The 27,935-nt window shown below is 37.7% G+C and overlaps 1 protein-coding gene across 6 annotated transcripts in view; it reads left to right on the top strand.

Moving 5' to 3' along the window:
* Nucleotides 1-76: 76 nt before the first annotated feature.
* The window catches only part of GCN2 (protein kinase family protein), a 73,314-nt gene continuing 45,455 nt past the window's right edge, over nucleotides 77-27,935 (top strand). For 2 of the 6 annotated variants that reach the window (XM_086429313.1, XM_086429309.1), the window contains exons 1-11: nucleotides 78-749; nucleotides 1,762-1,830; nucleotides 1,923-1,982; nucleotides 2,077-2,182; nucleotides 5,053-5,157; nucleotides 6,935-7,369; nucleotides 24,182-24,307; nucleotides 24,390-24,476; nucleotides 24,571-24,657; nucleotides 24,770-24,881; nucleotides 26,071-26,188. In XM_086429313.1, the coding sequence (XP_086285439.1) occupies nucleotides 610-749; nucleotides 1,762-1,830; nucleotides 1,923-1,982; nucleotides 2,077-2,182; nucleotides 5,053-5,157; nucleotides 6,935-7,369; nucleotides 24,182-24,307; nucleotides 24,390-24,476; nucleotides 24,571-24,657; nucleotides 24,770-24,881; nucleotides 26,071-26,188 (1,445 nt within the window). In that variant the 5' untranslated portion in view covers nucleotides 78-609. Of the gene's footprint in view, nucleotides 750-1,761; nucleotides 1,831-1,922; nucleotides 1,983-2,076; nucleotides 2,183-5,052; nucleotides 5,158-6,934; nucleotides 7,370-24,181; nucleotides 24,308-24,389; nucleotides 24,477-24,570; nucleotides 24,658-24,769; nucleotides 24,882-26,070; nucleotides 26,189-27,935 lie in introns of all 6 variants that reach the window. The other 4 variants (XM_086429312.1, XM_086429310.1, XM_086429315.1 and 1 more) reach the window with 4 other exon arrangements.

Genomic DNA, 27,935 nt, shown 5'->3' with positions numbered 1-27,935 from the left:
ACACGGTGACGAGACGTCAATCCGAGTTTTGAAACCTCGCGCCTCCGGTGTCCGGTGTTGCGTTTCTTAATTTAGCTTCATTGGTTCAGCAGAAGAGCACACTGTTTTCTTTTTGGTTCTTTGAATTTCTTTTTTAACAACTCGAAGGCTCTCTTCTCTCTGCCATCTTCTTCTCCTCTCAAGAGATCAAGGATCAAAGATCGAACTGTACTTTTGATCTCTTCAATTCATTTCCTCTTTGATAATTTTGATTTGGTTTTCTCAAGATTCATTTTTCGTTTATCGATTTTATTTTTTGATCCCAAAGTATTGATCGTCACACGTTTTAATCGTTCTAGGGTTTCTTAAACTCTATTGATTGAAGTGGTTTTGTTGATTGTGAGTGGGGCTTCAGATGAATTTAAAGAACGAAAACTATGGTTTCTTCTTGGGGTGATTATGGTTTCGGAAGCGATTTCAGGTCAGTTGAGTTGAGATTAATGCCAATGCATTGTTAAAATTTGAGGGAAAAAAATGATAATTTAAAATGACTTTAATGGTATTGAGTAGATAGTCTGCATTGCTAGTTGTGAATTTGAAAGTGTTGAGTAGGCGAGATTAGTTAGTTCAATGGGAAGTAATTCTAAGAAGAAAAAACGAGGAGGCCGTGGTGTGAGTGGACGGAAGAGTAAGGGCAGGACACCTTCGAAGGACTCTGTGTCGCATGATGGCGGTGATGGCGATATTCTCTCCGAAGAGCTTACTGCATTGTAAGTGTTTCTCACCTAGTCTAGATTTTATGACCCCAAGAAGTAAGGAATTAAGGATATTATCTTTCTGCATCATTATCGCCTAGGTGCTTTTGGTGTGTATTAGAGCGAAAGCTGCCACAGAGTGGGCCACCACCGATGTTGTCTAGGAGTGTGGTCGTGTGTTATGACCCCTAGAGTAAGGGTTTACTTTCCACACTATTATTGCCTAGGTTCTTGGTGTATTGATTAGGTTCACAATGTTGTGCAGAAGCACCCAAATAACTTACAATCCAAACGATTGACACAACAAAAATATCTAAAAGAGAAATAAAGAAGAACAGATCACACAAGAGGCAAGATTTACGTGGTTCGGCAAAATTGCCTATGTACATGGGCGGCGATGAAAATTTCTTATTGATGAAGTCATGAAAAATACAATACAATTCCAGAGAATATATATATATATATTCTAGGACTTCCAATGTATATTCTAATACCAATAATACCCCCTGAAGTTGTATAGATGCCAAAAATGGCGCAAGGTGACGGGGGCCTGCTGGCCTTTGGACCCCCGACACTCTGCGATGAACCCAAATCCTGCATACCTCCACAAAATTAACCTGAGATTAGGACCAAAAGCTGCACACATCAGTAGATTTGTCTTTATAGGTCATTATTAAACCTAATGTACCCATTGAGTAAATCATAAAGTGTGCTAGTTCATGCAATATTGTTTTGAGGACATCTAATGAGGTGCATCGGTGAAAGAGGTATGAGGATCGACTTTAGTTGCTGCAATAGAAACCATGCTAGCTATGAAAACTATGAGTTGGAGTATTTGTATTTTTTGGGTTGTCATATGTGTGCTGTTGAAGGCACTTTCACCCAGTTTGCTAATGCATTGATATTGTTCGACATCTGTACAATGATGCTTAAATGAATCATCTTTGAATACTGTAGTTTTCAATTGAAAGAATTCAATTTCTGTTCTATAAGTAATTGTTAGTTTTTTTGATTGGTTGATCTTTAGGCGTGCTATATTTCAAGAAGACTTCAAAAATATTTCGGAGTCACCGCCTCATTGCATTATAAATCTCAGGTATTTATATATATTTTAATTCAAGTTCACTTAATGTCCATTGTATTTTTTGTTTTTGAGTTTTGCTTTGGTTACACATGAAATGTGAATAGGCCTTACTCAAAGGATATGGGTTCTGAGGATCTAGATGTTTCGGCTACTCTTTCAGTAAGGTGTGTTATGGTTGTAGCTAGGCTTGTTTAATTTCATGCCAACTTATATTCCTCATTTTACCTTCTTTTTTCCTACCCTTGCTGCAATTTTCAGATGCTTACCAGGGTACCCTTACAAGTGCCCGAAGTTACAAATAACATCAGAGACAGGTTTATCAAAAGAAGATGTAGAGAAACTTTTGTCACTGCTTCATGATCAGGTCAGGGGTGACTCTTGTTTCATTTAATTCTTGTTTCTTCATTTGGTTGCAATACAAGTAGAAAATAACTAATTCATTATGCTGCAAATGTTGGAATAAGTTGTTACTAACTCTCTAGACTGGTCACCATTTAATATGAAGGTTAAGCACACAAAAAATGGTTCAAAAAATAATTCTTTGACAGTTATAGGTCAATGAAATGATTTTAAGTTTTAAGGTAATGGTATATCATAGGCAAGAAAATTACAATTCGTCTCATTATGGCACCAGTGAGAGTCAAATCTACCTTCTACATAACAGATGTGCATTGTTTTCAAATTTTCCTTTAGTGAGATGGGATGTGGTTGTAGAATAGAAAATAAAGGTATGGTGCGGCTATTAGAGTTCGTGCCCTTTTTCCTTTTTCCTTTGTTTTACTTTGAAAGGTGTACAAGAAAGACTTGGTAAACTCGGTCATGCTATTTTGTGGACTACTGAAAATATGAGGAGTGGGGTTGCAAAGAGAGGTTGTTTGTAATATGATGATCGTTGGTCACGTATAGGGAGGAGTGTATGTTTTGGGTGGATGCATTGCGATGCTAATCTATTCGATAAAATAAAAGACAATGGCTCTCTTGCCAATGTTTATCACCCACACAAGTAGGGCTTGGGGTTTAATCTCCCCCCTAATCTCAATGTTAACTTTTGTCTTTTCTCTTCTCCCTTTCCAGGGACACCCTCTGACTTTATTACTTTTCTTCTTCCACCCCTTTCCGAAAAACACCTTCCAACTTTATTATCTTTCCTCTTCTCCCATTTTCCTATAATACCCTCCAACTTTATTGTCTTTACCCGTCTACCCCCTTTTCAATAATACCCCTACAACTTTATTGCCTTTCCTCCTTTACCCCCTTAATTGCAAAAAAGAGGACTGTGTTGTAGGCATGGGGAAACTCTAGTCTTATTTAAGCTGGGATTTTGGGTATCTTTCACATATTGCCTAGGTACATCATCTTCTTGTACTTTGTTTTTTCATTTTTGTTTGATAAAATCCTTTGCCCATAAAAATTATATTAGTCAAACTTAAGGAGATTTATAATTCATGACTTTTTGCTTGTATTGGTATTCCTATGAGCAGTAGTAGTAGGTCTAATGAGCTGTGTAACTTACTCCTACCCTTCTAAGAGCTCTCATCTTCATTTCATTGCAATATTGGGTACAATTTTTGCAACCAATCATCTCAAATAGAACATTTTTATAATTGTTAAGAAAATGAATTAGTATTTTGCACTTCCAATATATTGCCCTTTTGTGCATTGCATTATTAAACAAAACTTTTCATGTTAGATTTTATGAACTTACAAATCACACTAGCAAGCTTTTCAACTTGAGATGAAGTTATGAGATGCAACAAACTTGTAATCAATAATTTGTAATTTTGTTTTTTCTTGTGTTCCAAAAGCTTCAATCCTAGAGTTTTTGGACAAGGCTTTTTTTAATGATGATGGCATGTTCCACGTGCTTAAGTTGTACTACTCCCATTATAACTAAGTTTCTTTCCTTCGCATGAAAAAAGAATGGTTCTACGTAGTGCTGCAACTTGGGAGGGCCAAACCCGAACCCATTGGGTTGAACTTGACCTTGGGTCAGGTCTGGGCATAGTTAGCTCGGGATCGGCCTCGGGTTTGGGCAACAAAAAAATATGCCCGACTCAAAGTCGGGTTGGGTTCGTGTATAGGTCTCGGCTAACCCTATTTTCCCAAACCTGAATTTAATATGGTTATAATTTAAAAGTATTTCAATATGTATGCTTTTGTTTATCTATACGTCAATAATAATGTGTGATTATTTTCATTAAATAAATAATGCTTTGTCATTAATGTTTTTGTTTAAATGTAATTCCATATTGTCATACTATGATTATATTAAAATTTTAAATATTTTTCTTTTGTTGAAAATTGCTATTATCGATAAAAATTATTATTTTAGTTAATCTTCTTCTTCTTCTACTCTCTTCTTTATTTTTATAATTTTATGTATCATTTTTAGGACAAATAATAGTAAATTTTAAATTCTTTTACATGCCACTTATCTTTATATAAACCCTTTCAGTACTAGATTACCTAGTATTAATGAGGAATGAATTAACCCGAACAACCGGACTAACCCGACTTGGGTTGGGTTCGGGTTGAGCATTTCATGCTCGAGGTTGGGTTGGGCATGGGCGCAGGTTGATCCCCAACCTGCCCAAGGTGCAGCCCTGGTTCTACATATTTAGGCCCACACTTCTCATTTGCTTTTGAACATCATGGTACATTGCGTGTGTATGAATTATTTAGGAAATGCATAATTTAGGCCATTCCCATACGAAAGTATGGGTAAATATGCATATTTTCACATGGACTGAATAATACATGTAATACGTGGGAATCCTTCTCATATGGACCAAACAAATTGTTTCTATATAGGCTGTAACAATGAAAAGCAAGGGAATTAAGGGTACAAATGAAATTAAAAATAACAAAATCAAAACAGTCCTAGGTAGAAATTTAGGAGTTTAATGTGTTAATAGATGAGGAACCTTAAAAAGACAACTGAAGCTTACCCAATTCTCTCCTAGACCTCCATGGTCATCTTAATCTAAACTCAATATGATCCTAGGTTTTGTTGTAAGGTGTTCAATAAATCAAACTCAATTGGAATCCTTTGAAGAGTCTACAGGTAAGTTTAAACTAATGATGCGACACCAATTCATTCTGTCATATCCAAGGTTGATCATTCAAACCCTGTCCCCACTTTGATTGTGCTTGCATAAATTGATGAGTTAATGCTTATTTTTTCATTTGTTTCACTTGGTTTGGTATTAAATTTTCAATCAACTTCTCTGCCAGGCAAATTTTAATGCTCGAGAAGGACGTGTTATGATTTTCAATCTGGTGGAGGCTGCTCAAGAGTTTCTGTCTGAAATTGTTCCAGTAGGCAAATCAAATGAATCTGTATGCTTCATCTCTTAATCATGAAAATCTTACTAGTTGATTTTTCCAAGTTGTAGTTTACATTCCTTGCATAACTTGTACTTCACATGGGTAAATAAACTTCAAAATTAATAATATGGTATAACACAACATTGTAGCTATTCACATTATTACTAATGCTTGCATTTTTATTTGAGAGATTCACTAGTGTCATTATGATGTCTATTTATTAATTGTTTTATAGATGTGATTTCATTTGGTTAAAAAGAAAAGTAGTAGCTAAAATGTGGCCTTTTTTTTGTTGGAAAAATGAAGTCATCTTTTAAGTATGACAAACTTCCTCTTTGCTAATTTTCTTGGTAAAGTACATCATGTTATCATATTTTGTACTATCTATTCTTCTTGTTTTCTCTTTTTTGATAAGTAGTGATCAAGAAGCGAGAGCAAATAATGGAGTTGGGTGTTGTCTTCTAGAAAATGTTGGATACTGAAACAATCATTTTTAGAGATCAGCACCTGTAATTGCAAATAAATCGCCTTGGTCATCCCAAAGGTGGAGTGGATCCCATTGCATGATCTATGTTGTACAAGCATAATGGTGGGAACCCCTGCAACTCTATCATGTCAACTAGATAGAAAAGAAACTAGGTTTAGTTAAAGAAGTACACAGATTGGGGGGGGGGTGTAATTGAGTTCCCTATTAGATTGATTGGTGTGTGCAGAAAGGTGCGGACATACATGGTAATCTAGGCGAACTCTCTTTCTGGATTGTTAGAAGTTTGGGGGACAAAGTGAAGAGGGCATCCCTAAAAATTATATATCAGATCTAGGAATCCTCATCCTATTGTCTTGCAGGAAAACAAGATAGTTATGATTTTCGATGGTTTGATTTCTACTATTTGATGTGGTGCTGGTATTGATAATGATTGGTGCTTTTTCCAGGCATTGATTCAGTCGGAGGAGGTGAGTGGGACAAGGTAGTCACTAATGTTTTCGACTCTTTATGTGTTTTTTTTTCATATCGGTTAGATATAATTGTCTCGGGTAGGATTCTCTGAGTGGGTTTCCGTAGGGGTCTATGGTCCTTCGATTAGAGGTGAAAGATCCCAGTTTTGGAAAGAATTGAATATGTGGTGGGTTTGTGGGACCTGCCATGGTGTTTAGGGGGAAACTTTAATGTGGTTAGATTCTCTTTTGAGAGGAAAGTAGGTATTAGGATGTCAATAAGCCTCAGAGAATTTGTTGAGTTTGTGGATGGCCACTTAAATAATATTTTAAATTACAAAAGAAGGCTTTTATGATATAGTATAAGGTGCTAGTTTGTGCCTGTATTGGAACTGTTTGAACCTTCATTTTAGATATTTGTTGTACTTGTAGAAAGGCTGTGTGGCAAGTGTTAATGGAGTGATTTAGGTGTCAGGTGGTGTCCAATATGTTTGGACCCCTTAGTACACTTGGTGGCTCATTTTGCACCACTTACTATTTTCTCTTCTGATCTGTGATCGAATTGGCAACCAAATTGAAAGCTAATACCTTTAACTTCCATCATGTTTTTTTCTCACCTACATTTACTAGAGAAAGATGTTATATTTTTCGTCATGCTTTCTCCTGCATTCTTCTTCAGCTCTCTGTTAGGTGTTAAGCATGTGTTTTTTTGGTTTCATGAAACCATAATCTGAGTTGGCTCACATAGGAAACATTCATGACCAAAGTAATTTGATTCTTCTTCTTAGGCAAGAGAAGCATTACTATTTTCCTTTCATTTAGGGTACTGAATTCTTATTTGATTGTTTCTCAGCAGGTTTCATGCCTGAGTGTGGACAAAAGTGACAATTGGCATCATGGGGATGTGGCGATTGCTTGTGGGAAGACTCTGTCTTCTGGGGGACCGTACATTTATGGTTTGGTTGATCTTTTTAGTGGTTATGAAGAGTCATGGGATTGGGGCTCTGGAGCTGACAAAAGCAGAGACAGAAATTCTTTCACGCATGCCCATAGATTGAATGTTTCCAACGTTGGTCATAGGGTTCCAAAAGAACAATTTTTTCAGAATGAGAAACCATTAGCATTACAAGATACACAGCAAGGTCCAGTTCCACAGCCTAGTGCCAAATTAGACACTCTTGAAGAAGAGAGTGACAGTGACAGCAAAAGCATATTTTCAAACGATTCTAGTGAATCACTTCAGGAATCATTGGGAAATGATTCGATGCACGGAGATCAAGAGTTAAAGGTATCATCAAACATATTTTATTTTGTTTTGTTTTATTTTTGCTTGGTCATGGTGTTTTGCATGCTCAGAATATAATTGAAAGTTCAACTCTGAAATTCCATTTGAAGTATCAAGTACAGCTTTCTATATGGGTTTGCTTTTAGTCCTTGTTACTCTATGATCTTGTTGCATCTTATGCAGTCTGACAAAGTGATAAACTTCTTCACTATTTCATATAACTGTTATTTGAGAGATGTTTTTTAGTTTACTGACTTTGATCAATCATTTTTTTCTTTTAAATGTAAAAAATACTTTTTTTTTTTTTTTTTTAAATTTTAAAAATTGATAAGATAGATAAAAAATGATACAAAGAGAGGGGGAGAGTCGAGATGACCCTCCCAAAAGAGTAGCGAACAAAAGAAAACAAAAAGAACAAAAAGCTGCTAGGGCGCTTCAATATTACAAACGAAATCCCATCGAGGTAGAAAGTCCTCGAAAAATACCCCTCTGAACTCCCTAAAGATTTTGCACCAAAAGAATAGAAGTCCAAGAATTGATCTAATTATCTTTTTCTATTGACTTCATCTTTCCTTGAAAAGTTCTAGCATTTCATTCTAAGCCATATTCCCCAAAGGATCGCGAATGGTGTTAAGTTCCAAATTAACTTCTTTGCGCGACGAAATCCTAATCCCATTTGAAGTCATTCCTCAAAGATACCTCTAATGGTGGCTGGAACACTACATTCCACCCCGAACAAAGAGAATACATGTTCCTAGACCTTAATTGAGTAGATTTGAGAGTTTTAGGGTTAAGGTTTTTGTGGAGAAGAAGAGAGAGTTGTTTTATTCTCTCTCTCACTCATATATATATTAACATCATAAGAGTGTTACTAATTGTAGGAAACTGAATTTATTGATAATTCTTGAATTGCTATTACAAATGCCCTAATAGGGTATTTATAGACTAACTATCCTATTATAAGAATATTCTAGAAAACTATCTTATTGTAGAAGATTACAAGAATATTCTAAAAACTATCCTATTGTAGAAGATTATAAGAATATACAAGAACATTCTAGAAAACTATCCTATTGTAGAAGATTACAAGAATATTCTAGAAAGTTAAGAAAAATAAAAAATAATCAAGAATGTCCTATTTTCCTAAAATAAGCCTTGGAGATTTTTCAGCACTCCCCCTCAAGCTGGTGAATATATGTTTTTCATTCCCAGCTTGCTAATGACCTTTTGAAATGTGGTTCCAGGTAATCCTTTCGTTAGAACATCTGCAAGTTGTCCTTCTGTTGAAACGTATGGGGTGCAAATTAAACCATTGTTTAGTTTTTCCTTTATGAAATGTCGATCCACTTCCACATGTTTTGTACGATCATGTTGCACTGGATTATGAGCAATATTGATGGCTGACTTGTTATCACAATACAACCTCATTGGACTGTCCCAGGTGATTCTAAGATCTTCCAGAATTATTTTGATCCACAGAAGTTCACAAATTCCTTGTGCCATTGCCCGAAACTCTGCCTCTGCACTTGATCTTGCTATAACCGGTTGCTTTTTACTTCTCCATGTAACTAGATTTCCTCCTAAAAATGTACAATAACCAGACGTCGATCTTCTATCCACCACAGACCCTGCATAATCTGAGTCTGTGTATGCTTCCAAACGCAAGTTTGCTCCCTTTTTAAATAAAATTCCCTTACCTGGACTACCTTTTAAGTATTGGAGGATGCGGTATACGGCTTGCAGGTGTATTCTCTTAGGATTGTGCATGAATTGGCTAACCACACTAACAGAATATGCTATGTCAGGCCTAGTATGAGAGAGATAAATCAGTCTTCCAACCAATCGTTGATACATCCCTTTGTCTACAGTCTCATCTTCTGGAGCTTCACTTAGCCTATGATTTGCTTCTATCGGTGTCTCCATGGGCCTGCAACCTATTTTTCCAGTTTCCTTGAGAAGATCTAGCACATACTTCTGTTGTGAGACAAATATTCCTTCCTTTGAACGAGCAACCTCTATACCTAGGAAATACTTCAACTTGCCTAGGTCTTTTATTTCAAACTCTTCTGCAAGACGTTTCTTGAGTGCTCCTTTTTCCTTCGCATCATTACCAGTGACAATAATATCGTCTACATATACCAGTAGTGCAGTTACTCCCCCAAAGGCCGAGTGTTTTACGAATAGAGTGTGATCACCTTGACTTTGTTTGTAGCCCATTCTTAACATTGTCTTTGTAAACCTTCCAAACCATGCTCGTGGAGATTGTTTCAACCCATACAATGCTTTCTTCAACCTGCATACCTTCTTATCTCCTGAATTGTCATCAAATCCTGGAGGCCTCACCATATAAATTTCTTCCTCTAGGTCTCCGTGAAGAAAGGCGTTTTTCACGTCGAATTGGTGTAAACTCCAATCTAAGTTGGCTGCTAATGACAACAAAATCCTTACTGAGTTCATCTTAGCCACCGGTGCAAATGTTTCTTCATAGTCCACTTCATAGGTCTGTGTATAACCCTTTGCAACTAACCTGGCCTTGTATCGTTCAAGTGATCCATCAGCTTTATACTTTAGAGAAAACACCCATTTGCATCCAACAGGTTTCTTTCCTTTGGGTAGCTCTACCAACTCCCAGGTTTTGTTCTTCGCGAGTGCATCCATTTCCACTTTCATAGAATGTCTCCATTCTTCTTTGCTTAGGGCCTCGGATAGTGTTTGTGGTATGGTTGTGGAGTTTAGATGGGTGAGAAAGCTTTTGTGTGATGGTGACACTTTTTCGAATGACACAAAATGAGACAATGGATATTTTGTACAATTTCGGGTACCTTTTTTGACTGCAATGGGTAAGTCAAGATCATTTTTTTCAAAAACTTCAGAAGACAAGTTGATGACAGGGATATCAATATTTACCTCATTTCCGAGAGTTGGTTCAGACGCTTGAGTTAGCTTCGGCTTAGCAGTGGAACCTCTCTTCCTTGAGTAAACTTGCAATGGTTTCGTGATAACTGATTCAATACAAGTATGTCCTGGGGTTATAGGTTCAAGCTGTCCAACTTCGGGTTGTTTTGAAGGCTCAACTTGTTCTTGATCAAGTTGTTTTGGTGGTTCAATTTCAGACAAGGGAAATGGTGGAGTGTTTTGGGTTGGTGATTGGCTAGTTTGAGCAAGAAAGTCCATTAGAAAGCCATGATCCCCTTGATCCTTATCTTCACTAGTAAGTGCCTCCCCCTGAAGAGAAGGTTGGAAAAAACTTTCACCTTCAACAAAAGTTACATCGGCGGACACAAAGATTTTGCGAGATGGTGGATGATAACATTTATAACCCTTTTGAGTTGGGGAATACCCTACAAAGACACACCTAAGAGCTCGAGGATCAAGTTTACTACGACCATGAGAATGAATATGAACAAACGAGACACATCCAAAAACTCGAGGTGACAATCGATTGTGAGATGCAAAATCAGGAAAAAATTTGGAAAAGACCTCCCAAGGACTTTTAAAATCAAGAACTCGAGATGGAGTACGGTTTATTAAGTGGGCTGATGTGAGAACTGCTTCACCCCATAAGTATTTGGGGACATTCCGTTGGAATAACAGTGCACGAGTTGTTGACAAGAGATGGCCATTCTTCCTTTCTGCCACTCCATTCTGTTGGGGTGTATCTATGCAAGAGGATTCATGTATTATCCCCTCTTTTTGAAAATATGGAGATAATACTTGATTAAAATATTCTCTTGCATTGTCAGATCTTATTTTTTTTATTTTAACCCCAAATTGATTTTTGACCATGTCATGAAAGATAGGGAGAACCGTACAAACATCAGATTTTTGTTTTAGCAAAAAAACCCACGTGACACGAGTACAGTCGTCAATAAACGTGACAAACCATTTAGCCCCTGAAATATTTGAAATTCTTGACGGTCCCCAAATGTCACTATGGATTAATTGAAAAGGAAATGAGGATTTTTTATTACTCAAAGGAAAAGAAACTCGTTTGTGTTTGGCAAACTCACAAATGTCACAATGAAATTCACGAATATCAATATTCTTAAATAAGGAAGGAAACATGACACTCAAAGTCCTAAAGGAAGGATGTCCAAACTGAAGGTGATAGAGCCAAATCTGGTCTTTTATTGGAGATCTTGTATCTGAAAACAAGGAAGATGGATATCTTGTATCTGAAAACAAGGAAGATGGATTGTCAATCCTACAACTTTTATTTTTATTCTGCACATCAAGGTAATAGAGGCCACTGCTTTCCTTACTATGCCCAATCGTCATCCCCGTAACTTGGTCTTGAAAAATACAAGAGGTGGATGAAAAGGTCAAGCTACAATTCAAATCCTTTGTAAGATTTTGGACAGAGACTAGATTTATTGTAAGTTTTGGAACGTGCAAAACATTTTTTAGAATTAATAAAGGATTTATGTGAATATCTCCTTGACCTGCTACAGTAGCAAGTGACCCATCGGCCAATGTAATTTTTCTGTTACTAGAACATGGACTATATGTGGAGAATATAAAGGAGCAATGAGTCATATGGTCGGTTGCTCCTGAATCAATGATCCAAGAGTTGAAATAGTTACTATCCGAGACACTAAAGGCATGAGAAGAAGAAACCATACCTGAATGTGCAAATGAACACATACCCGATGGTTTCTCCAAGGAGTTGAGAAGTAATCTTAGCCATTCAATGTCTTCTTTGTTGATCTCCTTGCTATTAGAATTCTTTTGAGCACCCGAGCCATCATTGCCAGTTCGTGCCAGATTAGCATATAACTTTTGTTGCCAATTCTGTTGCCAGTTTCTTGATCCTCCCCCATTTCTACCAGAAAAGTTTTGTGGTCTCCCATGAAGTGTAACCATCACAGATTGATTGGTGGCTCCTGACTCTTCTGACATCGTGAATTTAACAAAGATCACAAGGGAAAAATAAAGGGAGGGTAAAAACAGATGAACAACGAACAAGATGGCAAAAAAGAAAAAAAAATCGATTCCCAGGATATGAACCTAAGGCTCTGATACCATGTAGGAAACTGAATTTATTGATAATTCTTGAATTGCTATTACAAATGCCCTAATAGGGTATTTATAGACTAACTATCCTATTATAAGAATATTCTAGAAAACTATCTTATTGTAGAAGATTACAAGAATATTCTATAAACTATCCTATTGTAGAAGATTATAAGAATATACAAGAACATTCTAGAAAACTATCCTATTGTAGAAGATTACAAGAATATTCTAGAAAGTTAAGAAAAATAAAAAATAATCAAGAATGTCCTATTTTCCTAAAATAAGCCTTGGAGATTTTTCAGCACTAATAATAAAAGAACCCTTGGAAGATTAGAAATAACCAAGAAACCCTTATAAGAATTTTTACACTCCCCCTCAAGTTGGTGCATATATATTTTTCATACCCAACTTGTTAACAATGCTATGAAAATGTAAACTACCCAGCCCCTTTGTAAGGATGTCAGCCAACTGATCTTCAGTTTGTACGAATAGAGTACAAATGTGTCCAGACTGCAATTTTTCTTTGATGAAGTGCCTATCTACATCAATGTGTTTAGTTATATCGTGTTGAATTGGATTATGAGCAAATACTAATGGCTGTCTTATTGTCACAATACAAACTCGTTAGCCCATGAATAGGAAGGTTCAATTTGGTTAAGAGGATTTTAAGCCATAGAAGCTCGCACACCCCATGAGCCATAGACCTAAACTTAGCTTCTGCACTGGATCTTGCAACCACTGTCTGTTTCTTACTTCTCCAAGAAACAAGATTACCCCCAACAAATGCGCAATATCCAGAGGTGGAACGACGATCTGACACTGATCCTGCTCAATCTGCATCTACGTAGGCTTCAACACGCAAACTACCATGGCAAGCAAATAATAAACCTTGTCTAGGAGTAGATTTTAAGTACCTTAAGATTTTATAAGCAGCATCTAAATGAGTTGCAGTTGGTGCATGCATAAACTGGCTTACCACACTAACTGCATAAGCAATATCTGGGAGGGTTAAGGTGAGGTAGATAAGCCGGCCCACAAGTCTTTGATATCTCTCAACACCAATGTAGGGCTCACCATTGGACTCACGAAGTCTATGGTTTGACTCAATGGGAATATCACAAGGCTTGCAACCCATCATACCTGTCTCATAAAGAAGATCCATAACATACTTCCGTTGCGAGATGAAAATACCCTTCTTTGATCTAGCAACATCAATCCCAAGAAAGTATTTCAATTGACCCAAGTCCTTAATCTCAAACTCCTTTGCTAACTGGTATTTTAATTTTTTTTCATTTCATCATAGTTATTACCAGTCACTACAATGTAGTCAAGATAGACTATGAGAGCAGTAATTTTCTCATTGGAATGTTTAATGAATAATGTGTGATCAGCTTGACTCTGCTTGTTACCATACTCCAGTATGACACAGTGAAAATTTTCTAACCATGCTCTAGGAGACTATTTCAAGCCATATAACACCTTTTTTAGTCTACACACTTTCCCTTCAACATCTGGACATTTAAAACTAGGAGGAGGTATCATATACACTTCTTCTTCCAAGTCACCATGCAAAAAAGCATTCTTCACATCAAATTGTAGTAATGGCCAATCTTGATTGGCTGTAAGGGATAACAACACTCTAATGGAGTTCATTTTTGCTATCGGAGCAAATGTTTCATACTAGTCATTACCATAAGTTTGAGTGTAACCCCTAGTAACTAGTCTGGCTTTATACCTGTTCACTGATCCATTTGGGTGATGCTTCACAGTAAAGATCCGTTTACATCCCACTAGTTTCTTTCCTCTAGGAAGAACAACCATATCCCAAGTATTATTCTTCTCAAGGGCCTGCATTTCCTCCTCCATTGCCTTTTTCCAACTTGGTTGAGACAGGGCATCAACAACACTACGAGGAGCAGATATTGGGGGACAAAGCAATAGCAAAAACGCGATAAGAGAAAGACAAAGCATCATATGAAACAAAATTGGAGATAGGATGTCAAGTACATGATCGATCACCTTTTCTAATTGCAATGGGAAGATTAGAATTATCAACTTCAGGAGCAGGGATATTACCTTTGACGAATGGATTTGGGGAGGATTCTTGGTTGGGCTCATGAGGACTCTCTTTAGTGCCTTTGTCACGTTGAGGATACATAAGTAATTCTTTATCTTCTTATATAATAGGAATCTCCCCCTAGCCATTATTATTGCCAACTTGTAATTCTTTCTCTTGTATAATAGGAACCTTCCCCTGGCCATCATCACCACTATTATGATTACTATCAACATTGTCAGAGGGAAGAGGAAGAGGACAAGACAACAACTCTTGGGGAAAAAACATCTCTCTACTTTCATTTGTCTCCCCCTGAAGAGATGTGTTCCAAAAGGAATAAAAGGAGGTAGACTAAAAAAACGTTACATCCATAGATACAAAATATTTACGAGAAGGGGGATGATAACATTTATACCTCTTTTAATTAGAAGGATACCCAAGAAAGACACATTTGATGGCTTTAGGGTCAAGTTTGGTGTGGTCGGCTCGAGAGACATGAACAAAATACACACACCCAAAGACTTTGGGGGGAATGAGAAGCACCTTATTAGGAGAAGACAAAACCTCAATGGGAATTTTAAATCCCAAGACACGCGAAGGCATGCGATTAATAAGAGAGCATCCGACCAAAACACTTTCGGTACATTCATAGTAAATAAGAGAACTCTAGTAACTTCCAATAAGTAACGATTTTTTCTTTTAGCCACGCCATTTTGTTGAGGAGTACTTACACAAGTGGTTTGGTGAATGATGTTATGCTCACTAAAAAATGAAGCAAGACCATCAGACATGTATTCTCCACAATTATCAAATCTAAGGACTTTAATTTTTACACAAAATTGTGCTTCAATCATTTTGTGAAAGAGTTTAAATACAGAATACACATCACTTTTAGCTTTTAGTAAGTAAACCCAAGTAACACAAGAAAAATCATCCACAAACGTAACGAAATAATGAAAATCACGTAATGAGGTAACTGGGGAAGGTCCCTACACATCAGAATGAACAAGAGAAAAATGTGAACTGCTTTTGTTACCACTGGTAGGATAAGAGGTTCGACAATGTTTAGCAAATTCACACATCTCACACTGAAGATCTAACACAAAAATAGAGCAAAATAACTTGAGGAAACAAGCGTTTAAGCAACAAAAAGGAAGGATGACCAATGTGCCTATGCCACTGTAATAACTCCTCAAAACGATGGCCACTCCGAACAGTAGATGGAAACTTCTAGACTGAGGTAGCAATCCGTGATAGGGGATCAAAAAAATAAAGTTCTCCTTCCTCATGCCTTGTACCAATCATCCTCTTCATATCCAAGTCCTGGAAAACATAATGAGAAGGAAAAAAAATGACATTACAATTTAATGATTTCGTGATATGACTCACAGAAAGGAGGTTTAAAACAAAATTAGGACATGAAGAACAAATGATAAGGTCATAGATGGATGAGCAGTAATACTACCCTTGCTAGCTATAGAAGAATAAGAACCATCGACAAATTTTACTTTGTCCCTACTAGAATAAGATGAAAAAAATGAAGACATACTAGTGATATGATCCGATGCCCTTGAATCAATAACCCAAGAGCTGTTAGGAGTGGAAACAGATGCACTGAAGGTCGAGGCCGAAGTACCCGAGTAAGCGACTGTAGATGTAGAAGCCGTATTAGGAGGGTCCAATTGAGGCATAAAATGCCAAAAAGCCTCAATCTCACCTTGAGAGAGGTTAGTACTATCAGATGCCAGTGTTAGAGTTGAAGTAGGCTCTAATGTCTCCATGGAAGCAATAGAAAGAGCGCTTGAACCCCTTCTACTATTGTAATGACTACCTCCTCGGCCAACGGCGAATGAACCTCTATGTGATGGACGGCCATGAAGATCCCAACAAGTATCCTTAGTATGGCGAGTATGGCCACAATTTTCACATTTCAACTTATTTTTATCATCAATAGTTGTCCTTGAACGACTACCGTCTCGATCACGACTACCATTGCAACCTTCTCTTTAGGACATCAAGGCTAAGGTTGATCTCTCATGAATAGTAGGTTGGAGCATAGCATTACGACGCCACTCCTCATGATGCTAGTAGAAATATACTGTAGTTAATGATGGAAAAGACTCATTTCCTAGAATTTAAACCCTGACTTGTTCGTACTCGGAGTTTAAACTGGCAAGTAACTCAAATACACGATTTTCTTCAACCAGCTTCTTATACTTAATAGCATCGATAGAACAATGGGCTCGAAATGTTTGATAATGATCCAACTCTTCCCATAGACGTCGGAGAATGGAGTAATATGTAGACAAGGGCTTATCAACTTGCCTCATCTGCCAAATACTATGGCGCTAACTCATACACACAAGTTGTGTTGCTTACTTCTGAATATGTCTCTGTAACTGCATCCCATATCTCCTTGGTGGTTTGCAAAAATCTACTGATGTCGAGTTGCATAGAATGGAGAAGCCAAGACATAACAATAGCATTCTCTGCATCCCATCTGTCAAAGGTTGGATCTTCTGAATCAGGAATTGGTAAACTACTGGTCAAATATCTCATTTTGCCTTTTCATTTAATGTATAGTATGGCCGATTTAGACCAAGCAAGGAAATTATGGCCATCTAGCTTCACTGTAGTGATCTAAAGATTAAGAGCAATACTTTGAGGATTACTCATACTCCCTTCGCCATTCAAAGGCACATTCGAAGACTGACTAACCTTAGACATTGTAAAAAAACCTTTCGAAAAAAACAACAAATACTTTGTGAGCACGAAATATGCTCCACTAGATACCCGAAATTGATGTACATTTTACCCGATGGAGAAACACACTTATTATCCTCTTAACAACACGTGGCAAGCATTAGAATATGGAGAACAAGTCAATCCATATTAGAAAATAGCACAAGAGATCAGATTTGCATAAAAAACACCATTTTTAGCAAAAAAAATCAGAAAAGGGGTCCAAAGAAAGGATCACCGAAGCTTCAATATCTGACCAATCAATCAACGGCCACCATCATTAGATTCCTCATAAAAAAAACGACCAAACTACTCAAGTCCAAACTCAGAAGCAAGTAATCGAAATGAACAGACGGAGAGAAAATGACAGATCTTGAATTTTCGTCATTTTTGTTGATTTTTCACTAACAACATCATAACTTGCTCAAAACAACTCCAAATCGCATGAAACTTGTTTAAAAAATTCTCTAAAATCACGCTCTCTTAGAAACAATCAGAAAAGATCAAAATATCCGACTAAAACAGCATCAGATGACGTCAGCACGCCGGCTACTGACTTTATTAAACGCAACAAGTAAGAAAGGCTTCTAGTCTCTCTCCTTTTTTTTTTTTTTTTTTTTTAATTTGTCTCTAAAATCCTTTTTGATTTTGAGCTCTGATACCAAGTAGATTTGAGAGTTTTGGGGTTAGGGTTTTTGTGGAGAAGAAGAAAAGAGATGAAGAGAGAGTTGTTTTATGCTCTCTCTCACTCATATATATATATATATATATATATATTAATATCATAAGAGTGTTATTAATAACAAAAGAACCCTTAGAAGATTAGAAATAACCAAGAAATTCTTATAAGAATTTCTACAAATTGCAACCTCACAATGAACTAATAGGTGATTAGCAGATTCCACGTTAGATAAACACATGCAACATCTGTTCGGACCGCAAAAACCCCTTCTTCTAAGAAGGTCTTGTGCTTGAATTCTTTCTCAAACCACTATCCAAACAAAGAAAATTACTTTGGAAGGTACCCTTGGACCCCAAACCACAACATGAGGGAAAGACAATTCTCCTCTTCTAGTAAGATCTTTGTAGAAGTACTTGACCGAGAATAAGCCTTTTTTGTTGGGAGCCCATGATTTTGCGTCGTCCGCTTGAACATCTTCTGAAATGCTCTCTAGTAAACCTATCAACTCAGAGACCTCCATCATCTCCCAATCATCCAACAACCTTCTAAGGCTCAAATCCCATCCTATAGAACCACTATCCAATACTCTAAAGCTTGCAACCAGATGATTCTTTTCCATGGAGAGCGCATAAATCACCGGATATCTTTCCTTTAAAGAATTTCTCCCACACCAAGTATCTTCCCAAAATCTAACTTTGTCTCCCCTTCCCACCTTGTAAGTAACCATTTTCTTGAATTGAGGTAACCCTTCCACACCCACATCCGTAAGGACTTTTAGCTACACCACTTTCCCACCCCGACTGATCTTCCCCAAATTTTACCGTTATTACCTTCCGCCATAAACCTTCCCATTTCACCCCCAATCTGTATAACCACTTTCCAAGCAAAGCCCCATTAAGGCTTTCGATCTTCCTGAATCCGAGACCTCCCCCTTTCTTAACCGAGCATATATTTCTCCAACTAATCAAATGAAGCTTGCTTTCCACAACTCTATCGTGCCATAAAAAATCTCTAAACAACTTGTCCAGCCTTAGCTCCACAGTTCTAGGAATTATGAACAAGGATAGATAGTATACTGGGATGCTGGATAACACACTTTTGATCAGAGTTAATTTGCCACCTTTGGATAGATAGCTCGTTTGCCACGAACATCACCTCGACTTTTTTTTATCACTGGCTCCCAAAGGCTCTTTTTCTTCTAAGGAGCTCCCAATGGTAAGCCTAGGTAAGAGAAAGGAAGAACACCCACATAACACCCCAAAGTCGCAACCAAAAGATCCACTTCTAGTACATAGCCCACGGAGTACACCTTGCTTTTTCTAAGGTTTACACGCAAACCTGTGACCACCTCAAAGCAACAAAGAACACCTTCTAGAAACCCCACCTGCTCGATGTTAGCATCCGAGAAGATCAACATGTCATCCGCAAACTACAATTGGGTAATAGTTAAGTCCTCTTTACTCGGTTGAAAACCCTTTAGATGGCCATTCTCCACGACTTTCCCCACCATTCTGCCCAAAGCCTCTACCACCACTAGGAACAAATAGGGGATAGAGGATCTCCTTGCCAGAGACCCCTAGAACTTCTGAAGAAGCCTTCCGAGGATCCATTTACCAAGACCCAAAAAGAAGGGGAGGAAACACACCTCATCACCCAGTGAATCCACTTGTAAGCAAACCCCATTCAACCCAATAAATATCTGAGGCAACTCCAACTGACGTGGTCGTAAGCTTTCTCCAAATCTATCTTGCAAACTAACCCCGGGATTCTCAATTTTAGCCTTGAATCTAGGCACTCATTCTCTATAAGCACTCTATCCAAGATTTTTCTCCCACTCACAAAGGCTCCTTGACTGATATCAATGATCCTAGATAACACCTCTTTCATTCTCAATGCGAGCGAGCAATTTAGAAATGATTTTAAACGTGCTACCACCAAATTAATTGGTCTCAAATCCTCAATGTCTTCTACCCCCCCCCCCCCCCCCCCCCCCCCCCCCCCCGCGCTTTCTTAGGAATTAGAGTCACAAACGTACAATTCAATCCTATATCTAACACCCCGTTCTCGAAAAGATCAATTAGAATAGCCAACAAGTCCACCTTGATTGTAACCCAACTCTTCTTGAAGAAACCCAAAGTGAACCCGTCTGGCCCAGGAACTTTATCTGAGCAAAGGCTAGAAATAGAATCCCAAACTTCCTCTTCCTTGAAGAGTCTCTCTAACCACAACCTTTGTGCTTTAGATATTCTATCGACGTGCAATCCATCCAATTTTGGTATGACATTGTGTGTTTCAGAGTATAAATTGGCATAAAAATCGGCCACCCCTTTCCTTAACTCCGCCTCGCCTTTTACCCAACATCCCCCAATTCTAATTTTAGAAATGTTGTTAAACCTCCTATGAGCCTTAGCCATGTGATGGAAGAACTTGGTATTGCCAACCCCTTCCTTAAGCCATCGAATCCTCGATTTTTGTCTCCAACACACGTCTTCCATATTCACCTTCTTGTTGTACTCTTCTTGAATAACACCCCTCCTCGCTCTAGGCCCCGTGGAAAGCGGCCCCAATTCCTCTCTAATATCTAGCTCCTCCAACTACATCAAGAGTTCCTTCTTTATGTCTACTCTCCCAAACACCTCTCTATTCCACTCTTTGAGTTTGTCTTTGATGAATTTAAGCTTCAACCAGAACACCACCCATGACCTTCCTAAGAAGTTCGAACACGACCACCAATTCTCGATTAGATCCTCAAAATTTTCTTGCAAAAGCCACATGTTTTCAAATCTAAATGGAGACGGTCGCCTAACAATTAGGCCCATCTGAAGGAGAATTGGGCAATGATTTGAGGCCGGATTAGGAATTGATTCTTAAGAAAAATCTAGAAGTGATCATCCCAACTTGATGACACTAAAAACCTGTCAAGTTTATTCAAGACTGGTACCCCTTGGTTGTTAGACCATGTAAATTGTCTACCATTTAAAGGTAAATCCACCAACTCATTACTCTGGACAAACTCATCAAACTTCTTCATCTTCAATGTCATCCTTGAACCCCCTAACTTTTCAAAAGAAAAACGGATAACATTGAAATCACCTCCAATGCACCATGACAAAACCCAATAAACATTGACATCATTCAATTCTTCCTAGAACTAAACAAAGTCCTTATCCTTCGATAGCTCATAAACTCCTGTAAACACCTACTTAAAATCGTTATCAATTAACCTGCACAAAATTGTAAGCAGAAAAGACACCTAACAATGAATCCTCCATCAGCACCCTCTTATTATCCCATAACAAAATAATACCCCCAGCTGTCCCGATAGCTGGAACAAAACACCAACCCACATACTTGCTACCCCATAAATCCGAAATCACCCTCTGATTTACAACCTCCAATTTCGATTCCTAAAGAGCAATGATCTAAGGTTTCAAGCTCTACTAATAATGGATTTAATCACTACTCTTTTCTTTAAGACATTCAAACCCCTGACATTCCACGATAATATTTTAAACAACATTAAAAACTGATGGTCTGCGCCCTTTTCCCTTGCTTGAGATTTGATTGCCAATTACTTGTCCATTCTTCCTCCCCAGAACCTCCAATTCCTCGACAATAAACAATTTCTTATTTCTATTAGCTTTTGAATTTAACCCCAACTTCTCTATCCCGTCTTACTTCTCTACCGACCAAGAATAACTAAGGGATGAAAAACATTCAACCCAATTCTCTGAAAAATCCAATTCAATTGGAGCTTCTGTCCTTGTAAGATTTAACTTTCTAATCCTTTCTTCAATCACTGAATCTCTGAAGGATTTTGCTGCTAGCAAAATTCCTTTTTCCTAAATCGAGGTATCCAAATAGACCCCCAATGAAACACCCAGATCCAAGATCCTTTCCGAAATCCAACTATAGCCTGTTTAAACTGTTGTGCTCGCCTCCGTTTCCCCAAGACTAATCATATTACCTTCCTTAATTGCTCTCAGGGTTTTGTCCAAGAAAGATTTGAAAATACTGAGATCAGACCCTATCTCACGCATAACCAGCCCTAGTTTCAACGAGAAGTGACTTACCAAAGATCCTGTCGACCAAACTAGATCAAGGAGGGGTTCGCCTATGTGAGAAGAGAGTTGGAAATCGAACACTGAACCCAACCTCGAACAACTTCCTGCACCAACTATTACGTCTTTTGTCCTCGTTACAAAAAGTTCCCCCAACAAAACCAAATCCTTAATGAAAAAGTTTAGCCCATCTCCTGTTATTACTGTACCCCTTGCATGTGGTCCAATGGATACCTTGCTGCAACTTACCTCTCTAACATTTTGCTTGAGATCCGTAGCTACCTGGACCTCTAAAATAGGGGATGACTCCATTGGCCCAAAGGCCTCAAAATACATCTCCACAGGCTTGCCCTCAACAGAAACTATTGGGTCTAGTTCCGCATACGATTGAGCCTTGTAAAAACTTACTAGATTCACAACAGGGATCCCACCAACACGATCTGAATTCACAACTAGAAGCCCACCTACACTATTTTTTGACTCCGGCCCATGGGCCTCGAGACTACAGTCCCCAACCTCACCTCGATTTGAGTCACTGCCTATTGAGCACCTAAAGAGAAGTTGGCAGACCTATCATTGCAACAACATTGCAACTTTTAACCTCTACATGTCCTATCATTGAGTGAAACTAACCTCTACTGCTATGGATTTGCTTTCGGCGATGATAATCATCTTCTTCTTACCCCAAGCATGCACTTCCAGTTTCATTTTCCATTTACTCTTCTCCTTCTTGAGTCTGGATCTAACCTCCTCTTTCAGAAGATTCCAGTACACTAAGTTGGATTTTGCTCTTCAGACCACGAAACAATTTTCCTTCGAATTAGAACCTGTAAATCTCCCCTGATCAGCCTGAACCTCTTGGATCTTCGGTTGAGCAAAAGATTGGACCTTATGACATACTTATGTTGTGATTATTTATTTATTTTTGCTTGTGCATTTTGGAATAAAAGTTCTTGCTCAAATGAATGAAACTTCCATAGGTCGATTAAAATAAATAAGAATGAAAGGAATAGCCAGTGCTTCAGTTTCCCAAGGTGGGTGAGTGTGGGTGGGTGGGTGGGGGGGGATGGAGGGTGGTACTTCGAGTTTAGAAGAAATATAAATGACTGGGAGTTGGAAGGCGTGGCGGATTTGTTGGGATGTTTACAAGAGGTAGTGTTAAGGGAGGATGTGAGGGATTCTTGGATCTGGAAGGAGACTCGATCGGGGCTTTTTTCGGTTCGATATTTCTATGATTGCTTGGTTTAACCTTTGCCTATGCGTTATCTGGTTAAAGCAGTCTGGGGTTGAAGAGTTACTTCAAAGGTGGCATTTTTTATTTGGTGTGCCTCCTTGAAGAGAATCTTGACTTTGGGTCAGATTTTGCGCAGAGGGTTTTGTTGACCGAACATGTGCTTGATGTGTTTAAGAGGTGAGGAAAACACAGATCATTTGCTTATTCATTATGACTTTGCTCGGCAAGTCTGGGGGTCCTTCCCAAGGTTGTTTGGTGTCTCGGGTTGCTTCCCAAGGTCTGTGCAGTTGCTCTTTGAATCTTGGGATGTTTGGGGGGATTCCTTTTTTTATGCAAAAAGAGTGATTTGGAGACTAGTCCCTTTTGCTATTTGTTGGGGTATCTGGAAGAAGCGGAATGGAAGGTGCTTTGAAGACTGAGAGGAGAATGTAGATTCAATTTTCCACTCAGTCTTTGCTTGCCTGTTCTTTCAGTGTCAGGTGTACAACGACTTTAGGGATGTTTTGTTTGACGATTTTGTGGGAAGGTGGGAATGGGTTTGTAGTTTAGTTGTGCACACTTAGTTGGCTTTTCTCTTCCTTTTCTTTCCCTTTCTGTTTGTACTTGTTTCTGCTGGTTATCTCAACCACATGTTCAATAAAGTTCTTTACTTTAAAAAAAAAATAAAAATGTCCTGAAGAAAAAAAACGAAAAACACGATGAAAATGACATGATTTGTCAGTGTCTTCTTGGATACCATTGTTTGAACCCTCAACCGGTTGGTTGAGTTTCAACATGTTTACCAATGATTACCACGGATACATGGTGGATATTATTTCTTAAGCTTATGCTGATCTTATTGTGGAAAAGTTTTTCCTTGGCATTTTGTCTTGTAATGTGTCTGTGTAGTTGTCTTGTTCTTTCAACTGATCGAGGCATACCTTGATATCGATACTTCAAAGTTTAAACCATTATAATTATTGATATTATTATCACTGGTGTCAGTATAACAATTGTTATTATTTATTGTTGTTGTTGTTCACAGGGAACTATCTTCAAGGAGCAGATAGCAAAATTTGATGATAGTGATGATGAGCCTTCAGATTCGCTGTCTTCTGCATCTGTGTTATATGATCAAGAATCTCACACTATGGAAAAGAATTTAGTTCTGGTATTTGCTTCTCTCTTTTTGATGTATAATTTGTATTTCATAATCCTAATCAAGGGTTGAGTTCTACTTCTCCTTTTGTTAGGTTCATTTGCTACGTCTTGCTTGCGCTTCTAAGGGGCCATTGGCTGATGCTTTGCCAGAAATAACATCAGAACTGTACAATCTTGGGGTAGATATTTCATGTAGTTATGTTTCATTTTGATGATTCATTTGCTTGCCATCTAGATGACACTTGCTATACTTTTCATGGTGAATTGGATTAGATTTTCTCCGACCGGGTGCGGGACTTGGCCACTATGCCGCCATTGCTCTTTAATGAAGCCTTTGATAATGTTTTTTGGAAGACTATGGTTGGTTACTCCTTCCGTTACTTTTTAATTGCCAGAATCACTTGAATTTTTTATGGAAATTCTATCAAACATTGCTATTTATTTTCTCACTGAATTGGATACCGTTGAATAGATTTCTTCCCCAAACTCTCAATTCTGGAAAGGTACTTCTGATTTTGGAGCACAGACTGCATCTCTTCCAAGTTCTCGATATCTAAGTGACTTTGAGGAGCTATGTTCACTAGGTAAAGAATCATCTTTTATTTTTTCACTTATATAGATATTTTCAATAGAAAATTTTCATTTTCCCCTGAATTATACCTGTATTTACAATTTATTTCCTCCAGCATGTTAGAGTTCACGAGATTTAGGGTAAGTAGAACGAAAACTGATTATGTGGAGTGTAAATTTGCCATTGACACCCAAGGAGAGGAATGCCTAGTTAAAATTGATGAGCTACAAATACCTCCCCTATTTTTCTAATAAAATTCTTCTTTACTTATTAAAAAAAATCCTCGAAACGACCAATTTTCTCTCAGGTCATTATACTTAAGGATGGAGAGCTTGAGGAAGATGTTGCTTATAGAATTAGAGTTTGATGGTTAAAGTGGAGGCGTGCTTTTGGAGTATTATGTGATAGACACAAATTAAAAGGAAAATTTTATAAGATGGTAGTAAGACCAGGTATGCTTTATAAAGCTGAGTGTTGGTCAATCAAGAAGCATCATGTTAGTAGATGAGAATGTTGAGATGGATGAGTGGAAAGACTAGTAAAGATAAAATTCAAAATGAATGCTTTTGGGAAAGTGTTCTAGCTTAGCTTCAATAGGCGATAATAGACTAAGACAAAAAGTTGACTGAGATTGTTTGTGCATATTCAACAAAGGTTGATAACATCCCCACTTAGAAGAAATATTCAAGTTAAAGGTCCTAAAAGAGTGAAATGAAGACCCAGAGGAACTTGTATGAGACTCTTAAAGCAAATATGAACTCACTCTCAATAACAGAAGATTTGGCTTTGGAGTTTGAACAACTGAAATGGAAGAACAATATTTATTTAGCCAACTCCAAATCTTTGGGATAAGGTTTTGTTGTTGTATTCCCTCCAACTTATTAGTTAGTATTCCAGACTCCCTTAAAAAAATCTTGATACATTTTATCCTTTCTAGCTTTGGAGGGCAACATGTCAATGAGATCGCTAATTTTATTGGTGAAGTGCCTTCTATGTTTTGATTATGAATCTGCTTAAAAAATTAAATCGGTCATAACCTTGGCTTATGTGTAGATTAAGTAGGGTCCGAGAACCAAGGTATCAACTAGTATATCATCTTCACCAAAAACCTTTTTTTTTTTTCTTTTTTTTTTTTCATGGCTAAAGAAACCTTGGCAATTTAATTTTATGTTCTACTAATAGCCTTCCTTTTATATTGGCAGGTCATGGTGGTTTTGGTCATGTTGCACTGTGCAAAAATAAACTAGATGAAAGACAATATGCTGTGAAGAAGATTCGCCTTAAGGACAAAAGTCCGTCTGTTAATGACAGAATTTTGAGGTAAATCTGTTTATTGCAATCTTAAAAAGGACTATTAGTAACCATTCACCTCCACAAGCATTTTCATAATAATGCATTTTCATGTGGTTATTTATATGCCTTATGTTTTACGTTAGGCTACTTAACTGCTATTGGAGCATTTGATGGTAAGTGTGTTTCTTTGTACATGGTTTTGAGATTGATCACTCACAATGAATGCTTATGATGAACTTGCCCATAGTTCCTTCTTGTTGGTTTCACAGTAATTGTAATCTTTTGGCACAGATGGGGTATATTTACAGTGAAAAGTAAACACTAGCACAACATCAAAATTGAAAATGGTTTGTGCCTTATGGAATGAACTAAATGGCACAAAGCAAATTTATATTTAGGATTGAACTGCTCATATCCAATCCCACTCAAAGGGTGACTACGATCTTGTTTGTTATTGGACTAGGTGAAACTCCCCCTTTCCAAGGGAATGCCAACCAAGAATTTCTGATTCACAATATCAACAAAAGATTTCATACCCCTCGTCAGCCTGGATCCACTTTTTTTTTTTCCCCTCAAAAGATAACCCAATTACATTTAAATTGCTACCCAAACACTAGGGTTTCTGCCAAAATGAAACTACATCATCAAGTTCTTCCCAAAATTGAACCCGCCCCCTCCAAGTCCAGTCTTTAAATCCCACATCGCAATGACCCCTCTCGATGATCCATTTGTTGGGAGAGCATACCAGCCCTTGTCTTTTGGGCTCCCCAACTCGGCTATAATCCTATTGTCGACTAAGCTTAGTTTGGATTTGGAGAACCACTATATGTGGTTTATAAGATGTAATTATTGATTTGACAGTTCCCTTTTTTGTCTTCCCCTGCCCTTTCACATTCCATAAAAAAAAATTAGCTATCATTTGAACGATAGATGCCCTCCCCCTTCCTTCTCATCAAAGAATGTATTGGGTCAATTGACAGAGCCACTAGCTTATCAATTTTCGAGGGAAAGATAATATCAATTAAAAGTACTCTTCTAGCTTACTGACTTACTATATGCCCCTATTCATGGCATAGGTTTCAGTATCCAAGCATGTGGAAAATATCCAAAGGATTTAGTATGAAATGGGTGAGGAACAAAGCATAAATATTACTTGGTTCATTGGAAGTTGGATTCCCAAGCCAATAATTTTGGAGGTAGGTTGAGAAGTATGAACATAGCTTAATTGGGAAAATAGCATTGGAGATTTGAAGTCTTAGTGTGCAATCTTTCTATTAGGGGTGGGAGTGTAAGAAGGAATAATGAAAGATCAAAGCAACTGCTTAACTTCCTCAAAAGGTGGGATCCAAAGATCATATTTGATTTTGGGGAGATGATTGCTGTGGGCAGGATTGGAGCCAGAATTTTCTTGTAGTGGGGGCAAACTCTAGTTAATGGTACAATTGAAGAGCTTGAAGATGAAGAGAAATTCAGAGATTTTTGGTTAGAAGTTAAAGAAAATGTTATTTAGGTCTTTTCTACAAGGAATGATGAAATAGTGTGGTGTTTACTCTCCCTAATTAATAATCAAGCTCATTTGGGCACCAACTCTTCAAGATGCATCCCTTATAACTCTTCGATGATCTACGACCAACTAAATAAATACCTTGATGGATAGGATAATATAGCATGAATATCTTGCCTCACCTTGATCGTAAACATACACGTTCCTTTCCTTTCTAATATCCCAAAAAATTGTCAAACGAAAGGAATTTCAATATTAGATGCCTTTGGT

The sequence above is a fragment of the Akebia trifoliata genome, chromosome 16 (assembly GCF_017979445.1).
Source record: "Akebia trifoliata isolate Shusen 1 chromosome 16, ASM1797944v1, whole genome shotgun sequence".
In the NCBI taxonomy this organism is placed as follows: domain Eukaryota; kingdom Viridiplantae; phylum Streptophyta; class Magnoliopsida; order Ranunculales; family Lardizabalaceae; genus Akebia; species Akebia trifoliata.
This window is presented reverse-complemented; position numbering and strand designations above follow the sequence as displayed.